The sequence below is a fragment of the Dromiciops gliroides genome, chromosome 4, assembly GCF_019393635.1.
Source record: "Dromiciops gliroides isolate mDroGli1 chromosome 4, mDroGli1.pri, whole genome shotgun sequence".
In the NCBI taxonomy this organism is placed as follows: Eukaryota; Metazoa; Chordata; class Mammalia; order Microbiotheria; family Microbiotheriidae; genus Dromiciops; species Dromiciops gliroides.
Genome location: NC_057864.1, coordinates 207693944 through 207721885, shown reverse-complemented (window position 1 = coordinate 207721885; position 27942 = coordinate 207693944). Strand labels below are relative to the sequence as shown.

At 35.7% G+C, this 27942-nt stretch overlaps 1 protein-coding gene across 3 annotated transcripts in view; it reads right to left on the bottom strand.

Moving 5' to 3' along the window:
* LOC122726418 (ATP-binding cassette sub-family A member 9-like) overlaps window positions 1-22790 on the bottom strand; it is a 126184-nt gene extending 103394 nt beyond the window's left edge. The window contains exons 1-11 of one of the 3 annotated variants that reach the window (XM_043964109.1): window positions 22530-22790; window positions 20794-20896; window positions 16205-16409; window positions 15012-15176; window positions 11229-11332; window positions 10784-11010; window positions 8537-8678; window positions 8094-8279; window positions 6790-6937; window positions 1794-1941; window positions 112-170 (exon numbers count right to left, since the gene is read on the bottom strand). In XM_043964109.1, coding sequence (XP_043820044.1) covers window positions 112-170; window positions 1794-1941; window positions 6790-6937; window positions 8094-8279; window positions 8537-8678; window positions 10784-11010; window positions 11229-11332; window positions 15012-15176; window positions 16205-16409; window positions 20794-20889 — 1480 coding nt within the window. In that variant the 5' untranslated portion in view covers window positions 20890-20896; window positions 22530-22790. Of the gene's footprint in view, window positions 1-111; window positions 171-1793; window positions 1942-6789; window positions 6938-8093; window positions 8280-8536; window positions 8679-10783; window positions 11011-11228; window positions 11333-15011; window positions 15177-16204; window positions 16410-17668; window positions 17688-20793; window positions 20897-22529 lie in introns of those variants that run through there. The other 2 variants (XM_043964110.1, XM_043964111.1) reach the window with 2 other exon arrangements.
* Between the last annotated feature and the right edge of the window lie 5152 nt (window positions 22791-27942).

Below are 27942 nucleotides of genomic sequence, written 5' to 3'. Positions count from 1 at the left end.
TGAGCAGGTAGGAGAGAGAGGCATCAGAGAAAAGTGAAAGGACTGATTTATAGCCATTACTGCTATAACACTTCAATTAAATGTCAATAAAGCAATGATTTTCCTCCTTACCTTTCAAAGCTTCCACTTTCTCAGTCTTCCCTTTATATTCTTTTCTGATGTTTCTGATTCTGAAAGAATAACAAAGTAAACATGCAGTGGCAGTTTTTCCCATCATTAGAGCTGGCAATGTCAGCTCTGAAATCCAGAAGACAGATGTTGAAATGCCTAAAACTCATCTATTTCATGATGTCCAAGAAGTATTCGATAATGTGGATCTAAAGCTCAGGAGAGATATTAAGAGTAGATATATAGATTTGGGAACCGTATGCTGATAGTTAAACCCATGGGAACTGATGAGATCACCAAGCAAGACAATATGGAGATAGAAGAGAAAAAGGCCCAGGACAGACCCTTGGGAGCAACCACAGTTATGGGTATGATACTAATAAAGATACAACAAAGGATACTGAGATGGAATAGTAAGACAAATAAGAGGAGGACCGAGGGGGGGGGGAGAGAGAGAGAGAGAGAGAGAGAGAGAGAGAGAGAGAGAAGTGGCACAAAAGCCCAGAAAGGACAGAATATCTAGGAGGAGAGACATTATCAATATCACAGTGTCAAAGACTGCAAAGATTCAAGAAGGATACAGATTTAGAAAAGGTATTATAATTGGTAGTTAAGTGATAACTGGTAACTTATTAGAGAGCATTTTCCATTGAATATTGAGGTCAAAAGACAGAATGAAGAGGGTTTAAAAGTGAGTGAAAGGGCAGAAAGTAGAAAATCCTGCTGTAGAGACCTTTCTCAAGGAGTTTCACCAGGGACAGAAGAGATACAAGTCAATTGCTTGCAGGGATCTATTTTAAAAAATAGTGTAGACATGGGTATGTTTATAGGCAAAAAGCTAAAAGTCAGTAGATAGGGAGAGACTGGAGATAAAAGAGAGAATGATAAAGGGGGTAATCTATTGGAAAAGATGGGAGAGGATGAGATCAAGGGTATGTATAGCAGTCTGCTTTGGCACAGACGAGCCACCTCTACATCAGAGAGAGAAGTGAAGGAGGAGGCAGTGAGGGAAGATATCTGAATGATGTGAGAAGTGAGAGGAAGAAGGAGATCTCAGTGAAAGGCCTCAATGTATTCAGAGGCTGAGTTGAGGGTAAGGAGAGGGAGTACCATGGAAATTTAGAGGAGGGATGAAATTTCCAAACCAAAAGGTTTGCAATAGTTGCTAGTGTGAGTAAGATAGAAAATCAATTAAGAAGGTGTAAAAAGATTACCTTTCTCTAGTGAAGGATGACTTAAGATGATGTTGCACTGAGTCAGCATGGTGTCATGATTTTCTCCACATCCATTCAAAAATGCATAAATATAAATGAAGGAGGTATATTGTGGGGATAATCCAAGGTTGGGATTTGACGAGGTATGATTGAAAATAGAACAAGGGGCAACGACTTCAAGTAAGGGGATAGTGTAGAGTTGAGCTGGTTCATTAAGTGATCCAGATAGGAAAGAGAGGAGGGTATAGTGAGCCCAAGGGGGTAGCCTAGGAAAGATGTGAGGTGTGGAGATAATGGAGGTCATGATGATGTTCAAGAACAGGGTTGGAGTCATCAGGGAAAGGGAAAAATAGAATAGTAACAAACTATGATCAAATTTAACCTTTGCCTAAGTCTTTGCCTAAGCCTTTGTAATTGCTAAGTTCCACTAAATTTCCATGAATCTTTTTATATACCCATATAATATATTACCTGATAGCTTCTTTCCCATGGAATTCTGGAGATACTGGTTCAAAAGAGTCAGAATAATATTCAGGGCTGGTCTCATTCTCTAGAACTTTGTGGTGTTGACGTCGGGACTTTAGAAAAAACAGGGGAGAATACCGGTATCCATATTCATCTAATTTAACAAGAGGATTTTATTATTGAGTCATATGACATTAGCTAAATATGCTTTATGTAATGTACAATACCTAAAATATGTAGAATACAAATTTAACATGTGATACAATATAGAAAAACATGCCATAATATGCAATATATAATATATGATGTAATGTAGCTACATAAAACATACTGTATGTCACATATTATATATTTGTGTATTATATATATATATATATAGGCAGATGCCTTCCTCCCTATCTCTTTCATTTTAATGTTATTTTGATTAGATTTGCAAGACTTCATATACATATATATATTTAAAATATAATGAAGCTTTTTTCCTTATCAAAGCATTCATCCCTTTGCCTTCCCAAAGAGATTCAAATATATTTCTTATAGATGAGTATACAGTGGTCCTTCTTTTCCCTCTCTGTATAGTAGTCTTACACCCTCAAAACTTCTAAAACAGATCAGGAATCCCTTCTGATTCTTTAAAGCCTTTCTCTCCTTTCCCATACCAAAGGCCATCTTCCAGGTTTTCTGGAAATACACTGTCTCAGAAAATTCAGAGAGTAAAGAAACACACTTCATCCCCTTTACCTTTTCCTCTAATAAAGACACCAGCTGACACATTTACTGCAGGTCCTTTTGATTTCATCAAGCTTCAGAATACTACCGAGACCTTATTACTGAGATCCAAAATTACTCAAAAGAGTTTGTACTAACAAATGACAAAGGGTGGGGGAAAGGATAAAGAATGCCATTTTCCCAATAATAACATGTAGTTGGATAAACGGCTCACTGACTTATTCCAACAATACATATTTATTGAGCAGTCATGACAGATGGACCCAAAATTAACAAGACTAGATTGTATTTGTGAAATGAATAGTCTTTTAAATCTATTATATGATTATGAACTATGAAATACTACAGATCTCCAAAAGGAATTAATATTTCAGGGAATTCCAAGGATAACAAGGAGATGTCTTCTTGTATGTGTGAATACATGTAATACATCTCAAGAAATGACTTGCATACCAGACATGGAATAAAAACAAGTCACTGAGATATGGAGGTGAGTCATCATCATCCAGTAAATATCTGTTCAGAAACAAAGGCTTGACATGAAGTGAGAGTAAGGGAAAACAGATAAGAGGCATTAAAGAGCTTACTATTTAAAATCTTAGTGCCCACTTGCTGCATAGTGAAGAAAAACCTGAACACTAGGACCAGACACTTCAATTGCATTCAAATGATACAATAATTTTTAAAACTTAAAAAATTTTAAATTATTTTTACTAGAATTTCTCCCATTATATTATAATTTCTCTTACTAAAATTTCTCCTTTTTGTGCAAATGTATTTTAAATATAAATATATATTTAAATATAAATTACTAGTAAATATGATCTTACAAGTATATATATAGGGAGAAAGAAATGGAAAACCACTCTAATTGCTTTGCCAAGAAAACCCCAAATGAGATCACATGAGTTAGACATGATTGAACAGAGATCCTATAGATATTCTCAAAGAATTGCAAAAGACCTAGAGGAAAGCCTCCAGTGTGATGGGAAGCTATTTTATGGAGGATTTACATGCATATGGAGAGGAATAACAGAGTGGGAAGTTGCTATATGCACAGATAGAGAGGGTACACATATAGAAGAGAACAGACATCCAGAGAAGTACTAACATAGTAAAGGAAAAGTCAATATCATCCCCCAAAATCCTATTCTAATGTCTTGTTGTAGTTGAGGAAATGAATTCCTGAAAGTGATGTAAGCAGAGAACAAGTCCTACCATGCAATGTCAGAGAGAACTGGCCAATTGGGCCCCGGTTCTCAAAGCACATAAAACAGGCTCTGATACCTGTCAACCCACATCAGGGACTGGTGAGGATGCCTATGGAAGTGAATAATAACATGTGATGGAGGACCCTGCTTTATTTCAGAGTGTATAGATATTCTGGGCCTTTTTCTTGTCTGCTTATTGTATAGTGAAGAAAAACCTCAACAGTAAAAGGAGTAGGCACATCAATTGTATCATATGACAATTTTTTATTATTTAAATTTAAAAAACTAATTTCACTATAATTTATCCTATCTGTGTAAATGTACTTTAAATACAAATAATTATAAGCAAATATGATTTTACTTTACAAAAAAATTCTACCCTACTAGCTCTATTTTCTTTGCCTTATGGATTAAAAAAAATTATCACTTGACACACCTTGGTCCTTTGAGGTATACTTAAAGCCCTTCTAGTTTAACAAATGCTGAGCCAGAATGTGTATGTACATACAAAATGTTACTAGGTAGAAATCCAGCCTTTTTCTTTCTCTTCTGTGGTGATTGAGGCAAGAGCTATGGAAAGTCTAGAAAGTTGGGGGACAGGAAGGAGAGGTAGCACCAATAACCTGTTCTCCCTATCTGTTTGGATTTGTGGAACATGGTGCCTCTTTTCATCTATTTTTCCTATTTTTAGGTGAATGAGTATTGACCTATTGGTAAGGCTAAGACCATGTGAACTTTGAAAAGTTGGAAGAGCTACAAACTAGAAAGGAAGTCCACAAACTAGAATCCAACCAGAGCTTGCCAGCAACTGAGTCCAATAAGCAGTAGAAGCCCTTGAAAGATGACTTTGTGACCTAGTCCAGCAGCAAATCAGTTCAATGGCCAAGATGTCATATCCTACAAACAAAGGAGTGATTCATCCAATAGATATGCCTCACCCAGAAGTAAACTTGATGGGATGAAATGCTCATTCTGAGCTCAATCTCCCACTAGTTCAGGGAGATGTATTTATTTTTCTGCTCTTACTATACCATCTCAGTAAATATCCTTTTGTAAAACAAAATTGATGTCATTTCCTTATTGATGATATTGACATGTCACCAGATTAACCAGATTGGGTCAGTAATCACTGGTGAGTAATATTAAGGAGAAATCATCTAGTCTGATGATATTAGGGAAATACTAAGTGGTCACATGATGTTAGGTAGAATGCACCAGAAAGGGACTCAAATGAATAGCAGTAGAATTACTACAAAACCTTTGGGTTACTCCTAAAACCCTAAAGGAAAGATATAACATTTTAACACAATTAAAATAATAATGACAACTGGGGCAGCTAGGTGGCACAGTAGATAGAGCACCGGCCCTGGATTCAGGAGGACCTGAGTTCAAATCCAGGCTCAGACACTTAACACTTACTAGTTGTGTGACTCTGGGCAAGTCACTTAACCCCAGTTGCCTCTTAAAATAATAATAATAATAATGACAACTGTCTAGTGCTTCCCAGTGACTGGGGCTGTCCCAAAAATGACCTGATTGCCTGAGGCTCTTAGAAGGATGAACGCTTATGGGAGGAACCATCCTTTCATACTAGCCTATATGTTAGCCAGCAGACATGATCAGCAACCTTTCTCTCCCTTTTCCTTATTTAAAGAATAGACCAGAGTTCATTAGAGCAGATATGAATTCAAAGTCTGTGCAAAATCTCTTGCTCATAGGAATCATTAAGGGTTCTCTTAGGACAGAAGCAATCTGGTTAGATTGGAAAGGGGAAAATGTCATTTAGGAAGATAATATAATGATTGAGGTAAGAAATGATGAGGGCAGGATCTAGTGAAGTGACAGTGTGAATGGGAATAAGGGAATAGATATGAGAAATGTCTTAGAGATATAAACAGGACTTGGTAACAAATGGGATGCAGAAAGGAGAGGTAAAGGAAGAGGGAAGGGTCAAAGATTGTTATGATGTTTCAGTATCGGTGAGTATTGAATTGTGCTCCCAATAACAGAAATAAAGAAGTGTAGAAGAGTTGGTTCAGGGGGAAAGATTATGAGTCCAATTTAGGATAGATTGTGTTTGAGATATTAGGGGTATCCTAGTGGAAGTATCCGATGGATAGTTAGATATGGGGAGATAAGAATGTTAGGTCTAGGCGTCATCTACATAGAGCTTCATGGAATAGTTTTCCCCTGAACTGAGTATCAAAGGAGGGGGGCAGGAAGGGAAAGCTCCTGAAAGGTAGGGATGAGGACAGAGTATACTCCAATTTAGGAGTTTTATTTTAATCTATAGGGGCATCTGGGATCACTAAAAGACAAAGAATAGGGAAAGATGAAGACCCACGACAGAGCTTATAGGAATCTTTATACTTAGGGGGTCAGAGGAACATAATTATGCTTCCAGCAGCAGGAAGATCAAATAAATGAGGTTCTTTCTTGCTCTAAAGTAGGGATTCTTGATGTTGGTTGGGAGTGAGTTGGGATGTTGGCATAGTAGTGAGTCAGATGAAGTAGCTAGTGATTGTGAGGCACTTGGCAAATGTTACTGCCAACTATAAAATCAGAATATTTCAGAAACTTGATGCTTCCATTATTTTAAACAAAAATACTTCACCAGCATGATTAAGTAACAGTTTCAAAGTATTCTTCTTTTTTTTTTTTTTTTGGTGAGGCAATTGGGGTTAAGTGACTTGCCCATGGTCACACAGCTAGTAAGTGATAAATAAGTGTCTGAGGCCAGATTTGAACTCAGGTCTTCTTGAATCCAGGGCCGGTGCTCTATCCACTGTGCCACCTAGCTGCCCCCAAAGTATTCTTTAAAAATAAAAACAAGCATCCCATAAGTGAAAAGAAAAGGTGACTCCATAAAGAGGGAAAATTTGCTTAAGAATTCAGATCTGATTGGCTTTCATATCTAAGAGGCAGGAGCAAAGAAATTGCTAAACCTGTGGCAGATAGTATTTGTTACTCACTTCTGTCAAAGTTAGGAATATTCCATAATAACTGGGCAAAAAGTATTTTTTTTAAAGTTTTAAATAATTTATAGAAGCACCATTACTTACTTGGTAATATTTTGTCGAAATACATCGTCAGTGTCAAATACAGGATAGTGTCAAAAACCAGCATAAAAATTGTTGCTATTAACACATGTGATCTCCCTGTGGGATCATGGAAAGTAACACCTTTCATGTCATAATCCAACCACATGATCTGAAAGCACAATACATAAACACGGAAGAAAAAAAAAAGGTGTGTGGGGTTGTTTTGGGGGGAACAGTTAAAAAAGGAATAAATCTTGATAGGAATTGCAGCTTGCACTTAAAATGCCTGTCATCAAATGCCATATAAATATTGGAGTTGGCATAGTACAATGGGTAGAGCATTGAATGTGGAGTAAGGAAGACCTGAGATCAAAACTATCTCAGTCATTTACTAGTTATATTAACCTCCCACTTTTCTCATCTATTAAAAAAAAGAGCTTGGCCTCAATGGTGTCTAAAGTCCCTTCAAAGTCTAATTCTATTAACTCTTTTTTTTTTTTTTAAGTGAGGCAATTGGGGTTAAGTGACTTGCCCAGGGTCACACAGCCAGTAAGTGTCAAGCGTCTGAGGCCGGACCTGAACCCAGGTACTCCTGACTCCAAGGCCGGTGCTCCATCCACTGCGCCATCTAGCTGCCCCTAATTCTATTAACTCTTAATCATTACTAGGATTGATGACATTGCTATTTGCTAAAAAAAAATTGTCTCACATATGAAATAAGATGGAGAAAACAGAAACTTTGAAGAGAGGTTTAATTGACTAGTGAAATCTTGTGTAACATCAAATACTTTAAGAAAAATAAAACTAATTATGATTTACCATACCATAACCATATTTATTACTATAAAGATTTTGTTGTTGTTACATCACTTCAGTCATGGCTTGCCCTTTGTGACTGCATTTTAGGTTTTCTTGGTATATATACTGGAGTGGTTTTCCATTTCCTTCTCCAGATCATTGTGCAGATGAGGAAACTGGGGCAAATAGGGTTAAGTGACTTGCCCAGGGTCATACAGCTAGTACATATCTGAAGTCAGATTTGAACTCATGAAAATGAGCATTCCTGCTTTCAAGACCAGTGCTCTATCCACTGTACCACAGTTACACAATATATTATTTATAAAGAATCTCTGCAGTTTTTCTCTGTTTTTTTGAGTTATAAAGGCTAAAAAACACTTAGGTTACATAAAAAAACACCTATCATGGTAACTAGTATAGAATTTTGAGAATAAGAATTATCATGTATAAAATTCTTAAAAGGAAAGATGTTTTATCACCCCCTACTACAAATATAATAAATAGATTAAATTAACGTACTGACTTACCTGGATCATTCCATGAGTAAAGGCAAAGGGATTCAGGAGACACAAAATCCATTCCAAAGATTCAGGAAGTTGTCTGTGCAATGAAGCAAATCCCAAACTCCCCCAAAAAACAGTAAGGAGGAGTGCAATTGTGCCAGTAAGGACAGGTTTCTTTATCAAAACACTCAGCAAGAAAGTCAAAGCTATCTGGAGTGGGAGAAGAACCCCTGTTAACCACTTCTTTGGGAAGCCTTAAAAATCACAATGAAATAAGGATTTTGGTTTTGTAAACTTATACTTATCAAGTTCTCACCACCCTTACGACCTCCACCCTCACTCCCCAGCCCCCGTGAATAATGTCTCACATGAATATAGAAAACGAACAGAATGGCTGCAGTGGCACACATTTTATTCCATATCTTTAGGGCCCGAGTAGAGATATGATATTAAGATCACCAACTCACCGAGGAGAGACCATAGAGAAAGAACAGAGTGAATGTCACAAAGTAGCCAGTGGTGATTACAAGTTGGAAACCTCTTACAGTAAGGGCCATACAGGTGGCCATAATAAAAATTAAGCCAGAATACAGCATACCCCAGGAAAGCCTAGGGAGAAAACAGAACATTATTCCAATATTGTATATGCACTTGAAGGAAGAGGCAGGAAGAGAGCTCAGCATCAGTGTATGGAAAACACATTTCATCTTCAAGAGTAGAAATGTTTCCTTATGAACAACTAAAATTTCATCTCCTTCCATATTAATCTATTCTTTTTATCCAATTGCTTGTGTACATTTTAAAAGATATCTGCATCCTGCTCAGTAAAACCCTTCACATATGACTTTAATTATAAAGCAACTTAAGTGGATTTGTTAAACCAACAAGTCAGAATTTATATACCCTTTTGGATACAAAACTGATTGGAGTTTGGTCGATCAAAGTCCTTATCTTGGTAGGTTGTTGTACCCAATTCTGTGATTCTTTCATTATTTAAAACATTTCACTTATTAACAAACTACAAAAAATTGCTGCCATAATTTAACATTTCTTATTTAACGATATGTCATTCCTACCCCCATCCCCACCTTACTCAATAAATATGGCTTTGTATCATCTTCAGGTTCAAATATAAAATCCTCTTTTTTGGCATTCAAAGCCCTTCATCACCTGCCCTCCCCCATCTTGATATTCTTCTTACTTTTTTTTTTTTTTAGTGAGGCAATTGGGGTTAAGTGACTTGCCCAGGGTCACACAGCTAGTAAGTGTTAAGTGTCTGAGGCCGGATTTGAACTCAGGTACTCCTGACTCCAGGGCCGGTGCTCTATCCACTGCGCCACCTTCTTCTTACATTTTTAAAAAATGTAATAAACATTTTTATTTCTCGAATTGAATTCCAATTTTTATCCCTCCTTCCCTCCCTCCTCTCCTCCCTCCCTTATATGGTAAGCAATCAGATATGGGGATCCATGCCCTCCCCACCCCCCACCCTCCCTACCTCTCCTGAACTTGAGCCCCTCCTGAAAAGTTCCAGTGACAGTGGCTTCCTTACTGTTCCTCTCATAAGACATTCCAACTCCAAAATACACACATTTCTCAGATTATCTCCCATGCCTGGAATGCTCTCTCTCATCTCTGCTTCTTGGCTTCCCCAACTTCCTTTAAATCCCATCTAAAATCTCACCTTCTACAGGAAACATTTCCTGAGCTCCCATAATTTTATTACTTTCCCTCTGTTGATTATTTCCAGTTTATCCTGTACATAGTTGTTTGCAAGTTGTCTCCCCTATTATTGAGCTCTTTGAGAGCAGGGACTTTTATTGTTCTTAACATCCCCAGTTCTTAACACAGGACTCATAGTAGGCACTTAATCAATGGTTATTGACTAATTACTCATCTTTTTCACAAGATTTACTTCTAAAAGACTTAACTATTTCAAAATCTCCCTTTAGGAAAACTGGGTTCACTGAAGATGTTAAAAAAATATTGCATAATTTCTGAAGTCATTTCAAAAAAGCCAATTCAAAAATGCTTTGAGCAAAGGCTACACCACTGAATCTCTTTAATGTTTAAATTCCCAGGATGACCATTTTGATTTCATAATTTTTGTTATGTTTGTTAAAAACCAATCTCAGGGACAGCTAGGTGGTGCAGTGGATAAAGCACTGGCCCTGGATTCAGGAGGACCTGAGTTCAAATTTGGCCTCCAATACTTGACACTTACTAGCTGAGTGACCCTGGGCAAGTCACTTAACCCTCATTTCTCCACCAAAAACAACAACAACAACAACAACAACAACAACAACAAATTAAAAACCAATCTAATTGCTTTACCATCACATCACAAATATATATTATATTTAATAATTATCTCTCAGGCTAAACAATACCATTTCCTTAACCTATATTCATAACCCTTGCTTTCCATAATTTTGTTTATTTTTATCCATTCTTTTGGGCATCTTTTAGTTTTGTCACATTCTGTAAAAACTTGTAGTGATGAACATTGTGACAACTGGAGATGATAGTGCAAGTAAGGGTTGCTTAGTTGTTTAAAATCATGGTTTTTGCTCAGTCCTATGACAACTGAAAACCCTTCAGTTCATTTCATTCATTTTTCAATTCAGGTAACTATGGTTCTCTAACTGGCTGCTTATCCCTGTTCATTTATTTCTTTGTTTTCTACGAGGAAGGAAAATAATTACTCAATTTACCAGAATGCTGAATCTTGAAGACCCATCATTTTCATCCATTCCTTGGCTTTTTTCCTCTCTCTTGTAACATTGAGTGACGCAGAACATATCAATGGAGTGAATGAAATTATGTAGAAGAAAATAATGAACTCATTCAAAATTTCCCCTTTATAAATGAAAGGTAGTGTCTTCATTTTTATTCCAGTAACTGCCATCATTTTATCCATCACCGAATGGTTTGTTGTGATCTAAAGTATAACAGTAATATACAAAACCCTCATCTTAAATATAGGAACAGACAGGAAGAAATAAGCAAAATGTTGTGAATAATTGCTTTTAATTTCTAATCTACATTCACAAGCATGCTACACTATTAAAACATAAAGTATCATCTTTTGTCAATATCACAATGCACATCACATATTAATTTGCCTTAATCCTTAGAATCTTTCAATTATGCACTTACTTCTATAATGGCAGCATTCAAGGCAGCTTGAAATGCAACAAAACCATTTCTCCAATATTTTTCAAGTGAACATCTGAAGCCATCATAATATTCATAGCAATGAGCTTTAATTGAGAAGAAAAGCAGAAACTACCATGAGAGAGGATACATGCAATGCAATTAAAAACAGAAGTCATTAGCATTGGATCTGTGGGGATGAGTAAAAATTATTGTGTTATGTTCTTATTTTCTTGCCATCTGGACTTCAAATACACCATTTCTTTCCACCTAGAGAGGAATTTTTTATATATATATTCACACATGTGTATATACATACATGTATATGTATACATAATACTACACATATATATATACTGCTGTATATAACTATACATTCCTGAATATATGCATATATACATATATATGTCACTTGTGTAGAGATGATAATTAAACATGTAGGAGTAGATGAGGTCCTCAAGAGAGTGCATATATAGAGAGAGTAGAATAAAGTCTAGGACTAACCTTGTGGAACATCCAAGCTAGGGTATGATATGGATAATGAGCCAACAAAGGAAACTGAGGAGATATTAGATAGGTGGAAAACCAGGAAAAAGTAGTGTCATGAAAAGCCAGAGAGGAGAATGTAAACACAAGAAGGTGTTCAACAATGTTAAATACAACATCTAGGTGAAGAGGGATGAGCACTGAGAAAAAAAGTCATCATATTTGCCAATTAAGTATCATCAACTGACTGTAGAGAAAGAAGTTTCAGTTGGCTGACAAGGCCAAAAACCAGATTGACAAGAGTGAAAGAGTTAATGAGAAGAAAGAAAATGGAGGCAACAAATATAGAAAATGTAGTTTTTCTAGTTTAGCTGGGAAAAGGAGGAAAGATAAAATATGGACAATATGAAAGACTTAAGGAGAGTAGAGGTTTGCAGAATATGCCCTTCATGTAACAGAGCCCATTTCTCTTCAATGATAATGGAAGGTTCTGTGCTTCCATATCTGAGTTGTAATTTCAACTCACCACAGACTATCTGGGTTCCCCGGACTCTTCCACAACTTTTCCTATTGCAGAAAAAAAGGTATTCAAGGGCTGGCAGGGCATAAGTACATCAAGGCCTGAGGCAGGAACTGAATGATGAAAAGCATGAAACTTCCCTGACCTGTCATAGTTCTGCTTTGTCAATACCTCTTGAGAAATTTCCCAGCAAGGCAAAGACCAGCATGGATTATCAACTATTCACTACCATTTTCCCCTTCTAGGTTTCTTCAGAAACATTTTTCAAAGCCCCTCTGCTTCTAAAACACATTTATCCATGTATAGCCTCCAGACAGGACTTTTTTTTCCCAACATGACTGCTTCTCCCTGGTTTCCAAGTATTGTGTGACAATGGTGAGTCTCCTATGAGCAACCCCTTATGAAAACATTAGATTAAGCTTCATAGCAATAGATAATAAGGCTTATTTTTGTTCAGTCAGAGTCATTTGAGACATCATTTTTCATGACCCCATTTGGGACTTTCTTGGCAAAGATACTGTAATGGTTTGTAATTTCCTTTTCTAGTTTAATTTACAGATGAAGAAACTAAGGCAAGCAGGGTTAAATGACTTGCCCAGGGTCACATAGCTAGTAGGTGTCTGAGGCCAGATTTGAATTTAGGAAGATGAAACTTCCTGATTGCAGGCCCAGCACTCTATCCATCATGCCACCTACCTGCCCCTAATGATGATTATACTGATAATTAAATATCACATAATTCCCATGTATGACTCTGAATTTTTAAAATATAGGTCCTAAATTGTGTAAAGATTATATTTACATAGTTGCTTTGACAAGGAATTTATTTTGATAAAATAAATGTGGGGTGAGAGTAAGCAAGGAATTGAGGACGATGCTAAGATTATGAATCTAAGAGACTGAAAAAAATAGCAGACATAAAATTGGCTCCATTAATGGGCTAAAAACTCAGAATCCATCGTTAAAACCAGAGGAGAAAGCTTTGCCTTTGAACAGAAGTTTACACTACATTTAGCAAAACCATTTCAGGTGTACAGTTGCTATCTGTATGGGGCTAAAATTCTAGTTAGACTATCTAAAATCTAATGAGTGGTTGACATAAATTATAAGCTTTAGCAAAAGTTTAGACTTTTAAGTATTTATTAAGGAGCATAAGAATTTGGTGAGGAGAGAGAAAGAGGCCAAGATTCCTTCATCTATCTATCTCAGGGAGCCAGCATCTCAGCTCCACTCCAACTGAGGTCCCGGGCAAAAAGAGAGCTTGCTCTCCCCTTCCTCCTCCCAGAAGCCTCTCATGAAACAGGAAACACGGCTGTCCACACACACACAGCTGCAAGCTAATTGGCTGATAGCTTTGATCAACAGTACCCACGAGCAAACATCACTTCCTTAAGCCAAGGCCACATGGTTATGTCCTCACAAAATGTTCCTCTCAGAAGGGGATGTTATTCCAACTCTCACACAGGCATAACACAAAAGAAGAAATTAATCATTTTCAAAGCTGTAGTCTCCAATATTTTTGCTCACACTACCATAGAAGTAAAATATTCAAGCATGCACCTCCAGAATATGTATCATTGATTATAAATTATATGCATGTATGTTCTACAGTATTAATAATTAATACACACTGTAAATGTTATACAAAATAGAATTTTTAAAAAGATAATAAAAAGATAAAATAACATTTGATTTTAGAAACAATACAGAGGGTCATTGGAGGTTTTTTGAGTGACTGAATATCACGATCAAATCTGCACTTTAGGAAAATCAGTTAGACAATTGTGGACAATGGATAGGAGTGTAGAGAGACTTGAGAGATGGAAAACAATTAGGGAGCTATTGCAGTCGCCTCTGCAAGACAAGATGAGCTGGAAGGATGGTGGTTGTAGCTATGTGAATGAAAAAAGTGGGTATTTACAAGAGATATGTTAGAGGCAGAATCAACTAGACTTGCTAATTGATTGTGTGGCACATGAGAAAGTAAAGAGTCATGTTACACCAAGATTGTGAACTTGGGTGAATGAAAGGATGATAACACTCTAAAAAGAAGCAGGGGAGTTTGGGGTGGGGGGGCAGGGTGGATTTATGCAGGTGAAGTTGGAGGGTAGAGAATGGAATCAAATCTGTAATACAGATTACAGACCATCCATATATATGTATTTGTTATTAAGGACTGTTAATTTAAGAGAATGCCTGTTGACAGTGTCTATGTGTGTGAGAAATTGAAAGACAGAGATAGAAAGACAGACAGACAAATAGACTCACAGAGAGACAGCATGGTATAGTGGAAAGAGCTTGCCTTAAAACCAAGAAAACCTGGTTTCAATTCCTGCCTATGATACATCTTGCTTGTGTGAATCTGAGCAAGTTAATTAGTGCTCTAAGTAACTCTCTAAGACTCTAAGTTGCAGAGAAGATGTTGGACTGCATTGATTGAATTTCCTTGACAGTGAATTCTCTATACTGAGAAACCACAAACTCATTCCCTATTCATAATATATTCCATTTGAAGAGGAAGTAATGAAGCTGGGAGGGGAAAAATACGCACACACACACACACACACACACATATAAACAACCATTTGATTAACAACTTATTTGTTGAGAGTTACCCAGTAAGAAGAAGCTATTCTTTCTTTTATAAAAACTCATTTGTGTTCAGAAATGGAATATATATATATATATTATGTCCTCTCTATTTTATATCTCCTTCTTCCAATCACCCATCTACAACCTTTCATGACTTACATTTTTTTTTTCAAGCATGGGAAAATTACCTGTGTTTTCTTTGAGTTCCTTAAGAATTGGAGTTCTGTATCCCCAAAGAAACTTCAATTCATATGAGAAAGTATCATGAAAGATGATCCCCACAATTTCAGTCCTGTTTTGTTCAATTATTACATCTAAGGCTTCTTGATCTAGGGTTCCAAATGTTTTTACTCCTGCCATAAAGAAGGAAAAGAAACCTTGCAGATGATTGTTAGGTGACTCTTTGAATACCTTTCTCTCTCTAAGTCTGCCACTATGAAAGAAAACTATAATAAGGAACTCAAATTTGCAGGCAGGAGCAGAGGGCCTTTCATCATCATGAAAATAGTATATGAAACAATAGTTGGTATATCTCCCTCTGCCAGGCTTACAAATCAGTTGGGAGCACATAAAAATTCTATAACATTTGACTCAGTTATAACAAATTCATTCAAATAGATAGAATATGGTAGATCTGAAATTTGGAATGTCAATAAACATTAATCAAACCCCCGGTACTGTCAGGTAGGAGCAGGTGTTTGCAAAATCAGAAAAACTCTGTATTCTCATTGCATTTCTACATGACACTAAATACAAATCAAAGTGTTCAAAGAGAGAAGAAAATGTACTGATTGACCAATTGATTATGACATGTTTTTATTTTCTCTTTTTTGTTAGCCCAATATAGAGTGAGATAAGGATGCTTATAGCCTTTATTGAAGTGCGTTGTCATTTGTAAATTAATATGTGCAATTAATATGTTTTAAAATCTTCCTCTGGCATGATTTTTTCCTTAAAAAAAGAAATATAGCACTTTTCCAAATTAGATTTTTGCCTGTCTCAGGGAAAGATTGTAAATGTTGTATTATTATTAAGTTCATACCCATGATTGTGAAAGAATGTCAAAACTAAATTTAAAGATGTAAAATTATAGATCTATTAGTCTCCTTTTGCATGAATCTGTTTAGAAAATCAGAAGAGATAATTTTTTGGAATACTGAACTCCCTAAATTGGAGTGTACTTAATTGGTTGGGAGTTGGGGTAAGATATACACGAATTTTGTTGGGTATAAGTATAATCTGATTTTGCATATAATATAATACCTATGAAATTATATAAATAATACATTTTATATTGATCCCCACATTAAGCATTTGTGTCTCTTGTAAAAAGTAAAATAATAACTTCAACTACTCTCATTCGTGCTGGTAGAGAACACACCTTTCATAAAAGGAGTTGATGCTATTTTATCAATTATCTGTTGGGTTGTTTTAGAGATGGGTGTATATACAACCACAAAGTCAGAATCATTAAATGTATCTATGCGTCCAAGGTCCATAGAAGGCAGTCCAGGAAAATGAGGATTACCAAAAATCGATGAAAGTACGTACAAATGAAGAACTAAAAATGAAGAGATGAGACATTCCTATATGGCAAAAGAGAAAAGTGAAATCAATTAGAATGTTTGTTGAATTCATTAAACATATTCACAAAGAGGTCCATGATTATCAAGCACCTGTTTCATTCTCCCTGTTCCCTTACTTCCAAATCAAGTATTCTTAGGCAAAAGTAGATTTAAAAAAAGAAATAATTCCTGTTTTCATGGGGTGAATATTCCAAGACAAACACATCGACAGACACATACATTATACAGAACAGTAACAAAGTCCAGGCAGTATTGTGTAGTGTAAAGAAACTGGATTTGGAGACAACCTAGGTTCAAATATTATTAGCTCTGCTACTTTACTACTTTGTGTGACACTGGGCAGATAACTTCATACTTCTGTAGCTCAGTTTCCTTCCCTCTAAAATAAGGAGTTTGGACTAAATGTGCTCTAAGGGCCCTTCCAAGTGTAAATGCATTATCCTGTGACTCAAGGCTTAGACAAGGGACATATAATCCCGCCTAAGAATACACAAACATGTTTTTCTGCAATAAAGATAACATCTCACATTTACACAGCATTTTGTGGTTCATAAAAATGCTTTTGCTTCATCTTAAAAATAACTATTTTTCAAGCATTTTGACTTGTTTTTCCCTTTTTATTTCCTGTGCATACCCAATTGACGTTATCTTTCACGGAGAAGTTTAATGTTTTTAGAACCGGACACAATATTCCAGAAGTTATTTGACATAGAGAATGAGAATTTGTAGTTCTTTAATACCAGTTCTGAAATTCTTAAATTGGATCAGAGATCTAGAGCTTGAAGGGGCCTAAGAGTTATGTAATGCAACTGCCCCATTTTGTATATGAGGAAACTGAGACCCATAAAAGTTAAATGACTGGTCTAAGGTCACACAGGTGATTTATGGTGACTGAGCTAAGATTCAAATGTAAGTCCCATGACTCTGAGCTCAGTGTGCTTCCATCATGCTGCTAATCATCATCTGCTGTGGACCCAGTTTCCTTTATCTCTATGAGAAGTAGCTTCAAGAATTCGAGGAAGAGGAATTATATTTTATTCTACTTGACCCCAAAGAGCAGAAGGAACAGTGGGTGAAAGTCCCAAAGATTTGAATCAATGGTTTCTATTTTGGCTCAGTGAGGTGGTAAAAGAGTTCTCTAAAAATTAGAGTGGTCTAAGAGGAGAATGGAGCAGTTAGGTTGCACAGTGGATAGAGTGTCAGGCCTACAATCAGGAGGACTCATCTTCCTGAGTTCAACTCTGGCCTCAGACACTTACTAGCTGTGTGACCCTGGGCAAGTCACTTGACCCTGTTTGCCTCAGTTTCATCATCTGTAAAATGAGCTTGAGAAGGAAATGGTAAACCAGTGTTGTATCTCTTGCCAAGGAAACTCCAAATGGGATCACACAGAGTTGAAGATAGCTGAAAAAAAAGATTCAACAACACAAAAGAGCAGAATAAGCTTATTTATAGCAGTGAGTTTGCCATCACTGGGGGCCTTCAAGTAGAAAGATTCTATGGACAAAGGTTTTTTAATCTGGGATCCAGAGACCATCAAAGGATCTGTGGGATTGTAAGAATTAATGGATTTGCGTATAAAAAAATTAATAACTGTATTTCAATATAATTGGCTCCAGTTATAATTTTATATGTGTTGTTTTTATGCATTTAAAAACATTCTTTTGAGCTGGTGTCCATAAACTTCACCAGACTGCCAAAGGGGTCCACCACATGCAAAAGATTAACAACTCTCATTCTACAAACCACTTGCTAAAAATTTTAGAGGACTTCCTGTTTGGATAATGATTTAAATAGAGGACTTCTGAGTTCTTGTCCTAGCTCTGATATTTTATCAATTATTCTTCAGGGCTCCCAAGACAAAACTAGGACTTAAGGATAGCAGTGACAGAGGAGCTGGTTGAAAGAGAGAAATGGAAAGCCTTGAGTCATAGAGAATCCCCTTCATAAAAGGCTAGATGACCATACATCCAATATGTAGTAGAAGCAGATTCTTGTTTGGACATGGATTGGCCTCTGAAGGGTTCTCTAATGCAGAAATTTGGTGATTTCATTATTTCTGTCCATCACCCACAAATAAGTGGGCTGCTCCATTTTTTTCTTGCTATAGCTTTTCTGTGGTCAGATGCAGTTAGAGATATAATACAGGAACTAGACAGTACTATAGTAAATATAGATGACAGATAAAGAAATAAAGATAGAAATAGATATAGATACATTATATGTATACACACATACACACGTATATGTGTGTATGCAGGTATATATGTAAATCTAAACACATATGTATATATAAATATATACATATACAAGTATATATGCATGTGTGTATATATATGCATATATGCATATACATACACACACATATATATGCAGTCATGCCAATATACCTGGACACAAATACACAAATATCTACAGTTGCTGGTCACAGTGATTGGATTAGGATTATAAATTCAGTAGTAGTAACAAGGTATCAAGATCAATGGAACATGCTAACTTAATTATATTTTGTGGTCATTTACAGCATACAGCAATACATAAATGGATCTGTAATGCTACTGATGTGGGTATTCTCTCCATCAGTAGGTAACATTTTTAAATTTCCCAAATACTTTATAAATTTTCTCTCAATTAATCTTTACAACAACCCTCAGAGGTAGATTCCATATAATAATAATAATGATGATGTAACGATTGGAATGACACCACCTGCTGGAGATTTACTGCAGGAAAGCTCCACCATGAAGAGAAGGCCTCTGAGGGCAAGGCCATGCGGCTTTTCTTTGGTGTCAGGAAGTGACCTTTGCTTGTGGGAGGAAGAGGGGATGAGACTGATGCTCTGGGTCTCTTTCGTGTGGACTCTGGCAGAGAGCAGAGCTGGAAAGGCGCTCTCCCTTTGATAGATAGATGAATCTAAGCCTTTCTCTCTCTCTTTACCAAATTCTTATTCTCCTTAATAAATGCTTAAAAGTCTAACTCTTACTAAAGCTTATAATTTATTGGTGACCACTTATTAGATATTTTAGATAGACCAGCTAGAATTTTAGCCCCTTACAATGATGATGATGAAAACATTTATATAAAGTTTTTAATGTTTTCAAAATGCTTTAGAAATAATAATAATAAGCTAACATTTACATAGCATTTGTGCAAAGTGCTTTAGAGTTATTATCTCATTTGATCCTCACAATAACCCTGAGAGGTAGGTGCTATTATCTCCATCTTACAGAAGAGGAAGCTGAGACAGATTAAGTAAATTTCTTTTGCATGGTCACATAGTTAAATTTCTGAGGTCGGGGGCAGCTAGGTGGCACAGTGGGTAAAGCACTGGCCCTGGATTCAGGAGTACCTGAGTTAAAATCCGGCCTTAGACACTTGACACTTACTAGCTGTGTGACCCTGGGCAAGTCACTTAACCCCCATTGCCCCACAAAAACCAAACCAAAACAATAACAACAACAACAACAACAACAACAACAAGTTTCTGAGGCCAATTTGAACTCAGATCTTCTTGACTCCAAGTTCAAGATTCTATGTATGCACTGCCTTCTCATTCATTTGCAGAATGTTAGAAAAGGACAGTATTATGTCTTCAAAATGTATGTAAAGACAAAAAAAACTCCCCAACCCCACTCTTCCTTAGTCTCTGCTATTCAGCCTTTTGCAATAGGTCATTGCTCTTGAAATTGTCTTAATTATAATGAATCTGAGCAGGAGCAGCAAAGAACACATCTACATTGTCTCAATTCTAAAATATTGATTCTAAATAAAGATTAAATTTGAGTATGATTACAGTCTTTGTGGTTGTTGCAGGCCTTGAAGCTCAGAGCTTGTACATTATGGAATAGTTTGATGAGATACATAAAGATTAATCATTTAGAGAAAGGTAATAGAGCATAGATGATAGAACCTTAAGGACCTAATTTTAGACAAATGCTAGGCCCATAAGCATTAGATAAATTAATGATCAGTGTATCTCCTTACTCCCTCTAGGGAATTATCTCATTAGTCTCTATGGAGGGAGTGGCTACATATGCATTAGTGTAGGAATTTCCATGTTGAAAGTGCCTTATACTCTAAAAAATCACAGCTCTACCTATACACATACACATCAAAATGGGGAGAAGGTCTATCCTACTTTATTAAAATGGATAATTTATTTTTCAGTGATTAAGTATTCTTTCTTTGTGATATTTTAAATTATGAATATGGCCTTGTTCTGCAGCATGTATAAACAAAGGCATAGCCCCAAATCAAATAGTCTAGGTTGCTTATTATAAATGGAGTTGATGGAGAGCTGTAAAGAACGAAGAAAATAATTCACACTATCTGGGGAAGTGTAGCTTCCCATCCCAAAGGTGAGGACATAAAATTTTAACCATACCCATAAGCTTTCTCTTTTCATCCTCCATTTTTTAAGGACATTCTTATACAGAAGGGCCCGAGTTTGCTGACATATACTTATCTCTCTTTTACTCATTTTTGACCTGTTTGTGACAAAAAAAAAGAAGAGGAAACAAATTTAGCAAGACATAAGTTTAGTGGTGGCAGGGGTACAGAAAGCTCATGCAAAAGAAAAATCTGAGTTATATTTATTCTAAAATAAAGTTGTTTCATTCATCAACTTTTCTACGACATCTTTTAGCATTTCAAATAGATGGATTTCACTGAACAGTTCTTGAAAGAATTAATGAATTTGACATTTCCTCTAAAAAGTTCATTTTACCATAGAAGATAATGTGAGATAAATTTAGAGATGGTACACAAAGAATGAGAACAAATTCCTTTTTCTCACTGCCAAATAAGTCAGTATTCACTGACTAGCCCCTCTCTCTCCTTTGCAAAATAGTAACATACTAAATTTGCCAAAAACATTCTCAGAGGATATAGCATTTATATATTACCCATGGCTATTGACTAAAGAAAAGAGAATAGTGAAATTTAAGTGGAATTTACTCAATACTCTTCTGAATGTCTAGTAAGAGCAAAATACTCTGGGCTTTGTCAACTATTTTGTAATTCAGTGTTGCAATGAATAAGGCAGAACTTGTGGGTCCAACAGAACTAATTATCCTCTACAAGTATATGTTCAAAGTTCCCAACATTTACTCTGGGAACTCACCAGGAGAATACATTTGCATGAATGCCAAAATAATGAATTCAGGTCATTTTATTTTTAAAAGAAGGCTTCTACTTTAATAAGCTTCCATTCAGAGATTTTTGTTCTGTCTTTCAGTAGATATTCCTGACCTGAACCCCAATAATCCTCTACATCATACTAGCAGTGAGAAATTAGTTATCAGCCAAAGAGATAATAATTTCTACTCCAAATAAAAACTCTATGATAAAAACATTAAAATGTGTCTTTTAGATTAAATAGATACTTCATATTTGAGGAATAACAATGGTCTATTTAAAAATTTTTTGTAGCATGATAAGCACCAGGCATAGTATAATTTCTATTTTTTATCTATCTGTCTCTCCATCTGTCATCTATCTATATCTCTATCCTTTAATTCCCTATCTATCCATCTATTGCTCCATGTGTCTATCATCTATCAATTTCCTAAAATTTTTTTTTTGCTTGGAAAAAAGTCTCTCTATGGACTTCAGCAAACTTCCCTCAGTCTCATGAAGAAGAAACAACTTGTTTAGATGTTTGCAAAATCTCTGTTTGTAAAATAGAAGGGACAAACAGACAAAGACCAGAAATAATGTTAAATTAACTCAAGCATGTATTACTGTGATTTGAACATATTCCTCTAAGGCTATTCATTAGGGAATTTTATCTTATTCCCATATTCTTCTTACTCTTGGTCTTCATATGTTAAAATAGGAAGATGAAAACTGAAAAATTCAGCATATATATATATACATATGTGTCTTACATATACTATATATTATATAAAATTCCAAATATTTTTGTTCACATTATGAAAAATTTCAAACCACTTAAACAATTTATTTTTACATTTTCTATTCAAAGATCTTACAACGAGTGGACTAAGGATGAGAGTATTCATTCACTTAGTTGATTCTCTTTGTAGTATCTACTACTCAAAAGGTTAAGCATTATATGCATTTTATAAAACAAACAAGAGAAAAAAAAGATTAACTTACAGTCAGGAAAGCCAGAGCAAGGAATCTTGAAATACTTTTAATCCATTAGTCTCTTTAGATCCTAGAGATTTCAAAGTCCTTTCCTTTCCAAAATATTTTCATGTCTGCCCACTTTGAATACTTCCTATTCTGATTGGTGTTTGAAAGAGGTTAATATCTGACTTCAATCAGGCTGCCAAAGTGACGTAATTTGGGCTATGATTTTTGGACTGTGGTCCATTTTCTTTTCCTCCTCCTGTCAGTGCAGAGAGATAGCATTTACAGATGGTTGGCTGGACATAGTATTCCGCAAGGAAGACAAATCCCACATTTGTTCTTTTGGCTCTCTATTTCCTGAATAAGAGAGAAATAGCTGAGTTCAAGTAGAGGGGGAAAAACAGAAGGTGGTGACCTCAATCTTTAAACAAAACAAAACAAAAAAAAGTAAACAGACATCAAATAAGAGCAAATGTAAGTGGAAACAAGATGAATGGGAAGGGAAATAAAGCGGGCATTAAAAAAATTCCATAAATCAAAGGCAAAGAATAACATATAAGAAAGAATAATGTATAAATGTTTGGCTTCGCCTGAAATAAATAGTGCAAACCTTGATAATAGTGGATTTTAAAATGATTCTCTCAGGTTCACAAACTATTTTAACTTATCATATTTGCTTTACCTAATTTGTTTCTTTGTGTTGTAACAAAAAAACCTGTGAGTGGGTAGTGTTTCTAATGAATAACTAACATTATTGCCATTTTATAGATGAGGGGCAAGTCCAAAGTGGCAAGATGACTTGCCCAAATTCATATAACTCATATGTCACCAGGATTTAAACCCCAGGTCTTTGAACTGAAAAATCTAGAGCTCTTTTTATTATACTACCACTCAACCATATACCCCACTTGCTACTTTACTACTCTCCATTAAAGTAAATTAGCAAAAATATAAAGCCCTCACATAGCTTGGTATCATTGTATAAACAGAAAGGATTAACCCCTATCATCCCTACTATTCAATTTAACAGGAAATATTAGCCTTCAGAAGATCAACACGATTTAAATGCAATGTATAGGACTTCCAGTTATGGCAACATGAAAGATCTTAGCCAGCCTGGTTCTCCAAATAAACATCTCAGCAAAAACATAGAAGATCACCAGAGGAAATCAGGAAAACCAAAGAAAAGGAAAAAAAAATACCAGTCAGTTCCTCCGTCAGGTCCAGAATTGCATGAGAAGGTGAAAAGGAACTCTGAATAGAAATATGAGGATGGGACAAGGCAGCTCAGCATCTAGTAAACTGGGACTAAAGCCAGTGGGATTTTAGCTGAATTCATGATAGGGGCAAACCTATAATGTGTCACTATGTACATAGGGAGATATTGGAGAAGCAGTTTGTTCAGAGACAAGAGAACTGATTCCAGCCCTCCTGTTTGGGCAACAGCAAGAGAAGATAGACAATTCCTGGTTTTATTCCAACAAATGGATACTTGGATAGGGAAAGAAGATAGATATATTTGGAAACAAATGTGACAGATCAATCAAAAACACACAAATTTTAAAAGATATCTAATATGGCTAAATAGAGAGATATAATTAGATAATTTGAAAAAAAAGTGAGGATTTTTAGTGGATTTAACCTTATTTGAGTCAAGCAGATTGGTATGGTAGTCAAAACAAGCAAATGAGAACATGGATGGCATGAAAAAAGGAGTGGTTTCCAAGGATAAGGAGATGATACTCCCTCTACTCCATCTTGGTCAGAGTACATCCCTATTCAATCCTGGGTAATTCGTATAAACAAAGTATTATCAGATTCTTCTTTTTAATCCATTAGGCTATTCCATTTTATGTATGAATTGATCCCATTATATTTAAATTATGATCTTCAATTATATATCCCCTTCCATCCTATTCTCTTATACTCTTCCTTCTGTTTTCTATACCTTCCCTATAGAGAAGACCTGTGAGGGGAGTAAAGAGTATGTTCAATGACAGTGCTCTATGTCTGATGAAATCTGCTTCCCCTCACTCACTCTTTCCTTTTTCGTTGCTCTCCTAGTCACAAATTCTTTTTTTTTTTTTTTTTAGTGAGGCAATTGGAGTTAAGTGACTTGCCTAGGGTCACACAGCTAGTAAGTGTTAAGTGTCTGAGGCCGGATTTGAACTCAGGTCCTCCTGACTCCAGGGCCAGTGCTCTATCCACTGTACCACCTAGCTGCCCCCACAGATACTTTTTTAAATAATGTTTTATTTTTTCCAATTACATGTAAAGATAGTTTTCAACATTAATTTTTGTAAGATTTTGACTTCCAAATTTTTCTTCATTTTTTTTCCTCCCCTTCCTGACTCCAACAAGAAATCTGATATAGGTTATACATGACAATCATGTTCAATGAATTTCCACATTCATCATGTTATGAGAGAAAAACCAGAAGAAAAAAGAAAAATAACAAGAGAGGAGAAACCACCATCAACATCACCATCCCTACCACCACCACCACCAACAACAACAACAAAAGTAAAAATAGTATGCTTCAATCTGCATTCAGACTCCATAGTTATTTTGCTGGATGTGGAGAACATTTTCCATCATGAGTCTTTTGGAATTATCTTCGACCATATATTGCTGGGAAGAGCTAAGTCTATCACAGCTGGTCATGAAAAAATGTTGCTATTGTTATGCACAATGTTCTCTTAGTTCTGCTCATTTCAATTAGCATCAGTCCATTTAAGTCTTTCTGGGTTTTTCTGCAATCTGCTTGCTCATCATTTCTTATAGAACAATAATATGTTTTATATTCATATACAACAACTTGTTCAGCCATTCCCCAAATGATGGGCATCTCTTCAATTTCCAATTCTTTGTCAACACAAAGAGAGAAGCTATAAATATTTTTGTACATTTGGGTCCTTTTTGCTTTTTTATGATCTCTTTGGGATACAGACCTAATAATGATATCACTGGGTCAAAAACCATGCACATTTTTATAGCCCTTTGGGCATCATTCCAAATAGTACTCCAGAATGGTTAGATCAGTTCACAGCTCTACTAACAATGCATTAGTGTTCCAATTTTCTCAACCTCCTCCAACATTTATTATTTTCCTTTTTTGTATTATAAACCAATTTGATAGGTGTGAGGCGATACCTCAGAGTTGTTTTAATTTATATTTTTCTAATCAATAGTGATTGAGAACATTTTTTTCATGGCTCTAGTTAGCTTTAATGTCTTCATCTGAAAACTGCCTATTCATATACTATGACTGTTTCTCAGTTGGTAAATGACTTGTATTTTTACTAATCACAGATTCTTACTTTTTAAATGGTTGTTCATAAGCTCCCTTGGTGGTGAGAATTTGTTTTGCTTGACTAATACTTCCCTGAATTATCCCTCCTTAAAACCTCTCTCCTTTCTTCCCTTTTCCCTATTGAATGAAATATATTTCTGTACCCATGCATGCTTTGCGTTCTTCCCTACTTTGACCAATTCAAATGAAAATCAGGTTCAAGTGTCACCCACTATGCATCTCTTTCCTTCTTGTTTATATAGTCATGTGAGATAATTTTCCCCACACTGCCTTTATTTTTTTTCCTAATCTATTCCTTTTCCCATCCATTTCCTTTCTTATTTTAATATCATAAAAACATAATTGAGGGGCAGCTAGATGGCGAAGTGGATAGAGCACCGGCCCTGGATTCAGGAGTACCTGAATTCAAATCCGGCCTCAGACACTTAACACTTACTAGCTGTGTGACCCTGGGCAAGTCACTTAACCCCAATTGCCCCTCAAAAAAACAAAAACAAAAACAAAAAACAAACCGAAAAAACCCCAACATAATCTGTATTATTTGATTCATTCCATGATGCCTGATGTTCGGATTCAGAGAGGACACGTACTATCTCTCCCTATTAAATTGTAAACATCCTTGTTTTATACCACAACTAGGTTGCACAGTAGAGAGTACTGAGCTTGAAATCAGGAAGACCTAGTTCTAAATCTAGAAGTCAGACACTGACTAGCTAGGTGATCCTAGGTAAGTCACTTACCTTTTCTCCCTCAGTTTCCTTATCTATAAATTAGTGCTAATAATAGTACTTATCTACCTCTCAGGATTGTTGTGAAAATAAAATGCATTAATATTTATTAACTACCTAAAAACTTTGAAGCTCAATATAAATGCTTATTATTATCATTGCTATTAATGGTACTTCATCCCTTATATTTGTAATATATTTATTATATTTATTTAACTATTATATTTACCTTTTTATGTTTCTCTTGACTCAAGCATTTCTATTTCAAAGTTGTTAATTAGTCTCTTCATCAGGAATGCTTGGATGTCTTCCATTTCATTAAAGATCCATTTTCTCCCCTGTAGTATTGCACTCACGTTTTCTGGGTCAGTTATTCTTGGTTGCAATATACTTTTCCTTTTGGACTCTGCTCTCTGCTAAATCTTGTGTGATCCTGACTGGTTCTCCTTAGTGCTTGAATTCTTTCTTTCTAACTATTTATAATATTTATTCTTTGTCCCAGAATGTCTGGATTTGGGCAATAATGTTCTTGGATGCTTCATTATGGAATCTCTTTCTAGATTCTAGATGATTAAATGATTCTTCCTGTTTTAATTTCCTGTTCTGACTTGAAGAAATCTGGACAGTTATTTTTGGAAAATAATTTTTTAAAAATATAATGCTCAGGCTCTTTTTTTCTTAGGGTTTACTGGTAGCCCAATAATACTTAAATTATCTCTCATTGATCTGATTTTGAGGTCAGTATTTTTTTACATGAGATTTTTGTTGTTCAGTCATTTTTCAGTTGTGTCCAACTCTTTGTGACACCATTTGATGTTGATGTTTTCTTAGCAAAGATACTGGAGAGGTTTGCCATTTCCTTCTTGAGATCATTTTACAGATGAGAAAACCAAGGCAAACAGTGATTTGCACAGGGTTACACAGCTACTAAGGCCAGATTTCAGCTCATGAAGATGAGTTTTCTTGTCTCCTCCCTGGCACTCTATCCAATGCATCAGCTGTATTTTGTATTTAATTTTTCAAACAAATTTTATAAATCTCTTATGTGTTGTATCAATAACCAAAATTTCTCTCAGTACTCCTCTAGTTCTTTTTCCTCAAGAACCAAAAACCCAGCAAATATAATTTTTAAAGAAAAAGAGGAAAATAGGTGGAAAACAGCCAAACCAACCAATATGTCAAAAAAAAAAGTCTGAAAATATATGCTATGTTCTGTACCTGTGGACCTCTGACTCTTTTTTGAGACTATAAGTAGTTGTTTGGGGGTGGGGCAGAGTAATGAGGGTTAAGTGACTTGCCCAAGGTCACACAGCTAGTAAGTGTCAAGTGTCTGAGGCTGAATTTGCAGTCAGATCTTCCTGAATCCAAGGCTGATGCTTTATCCACTGCACCACCT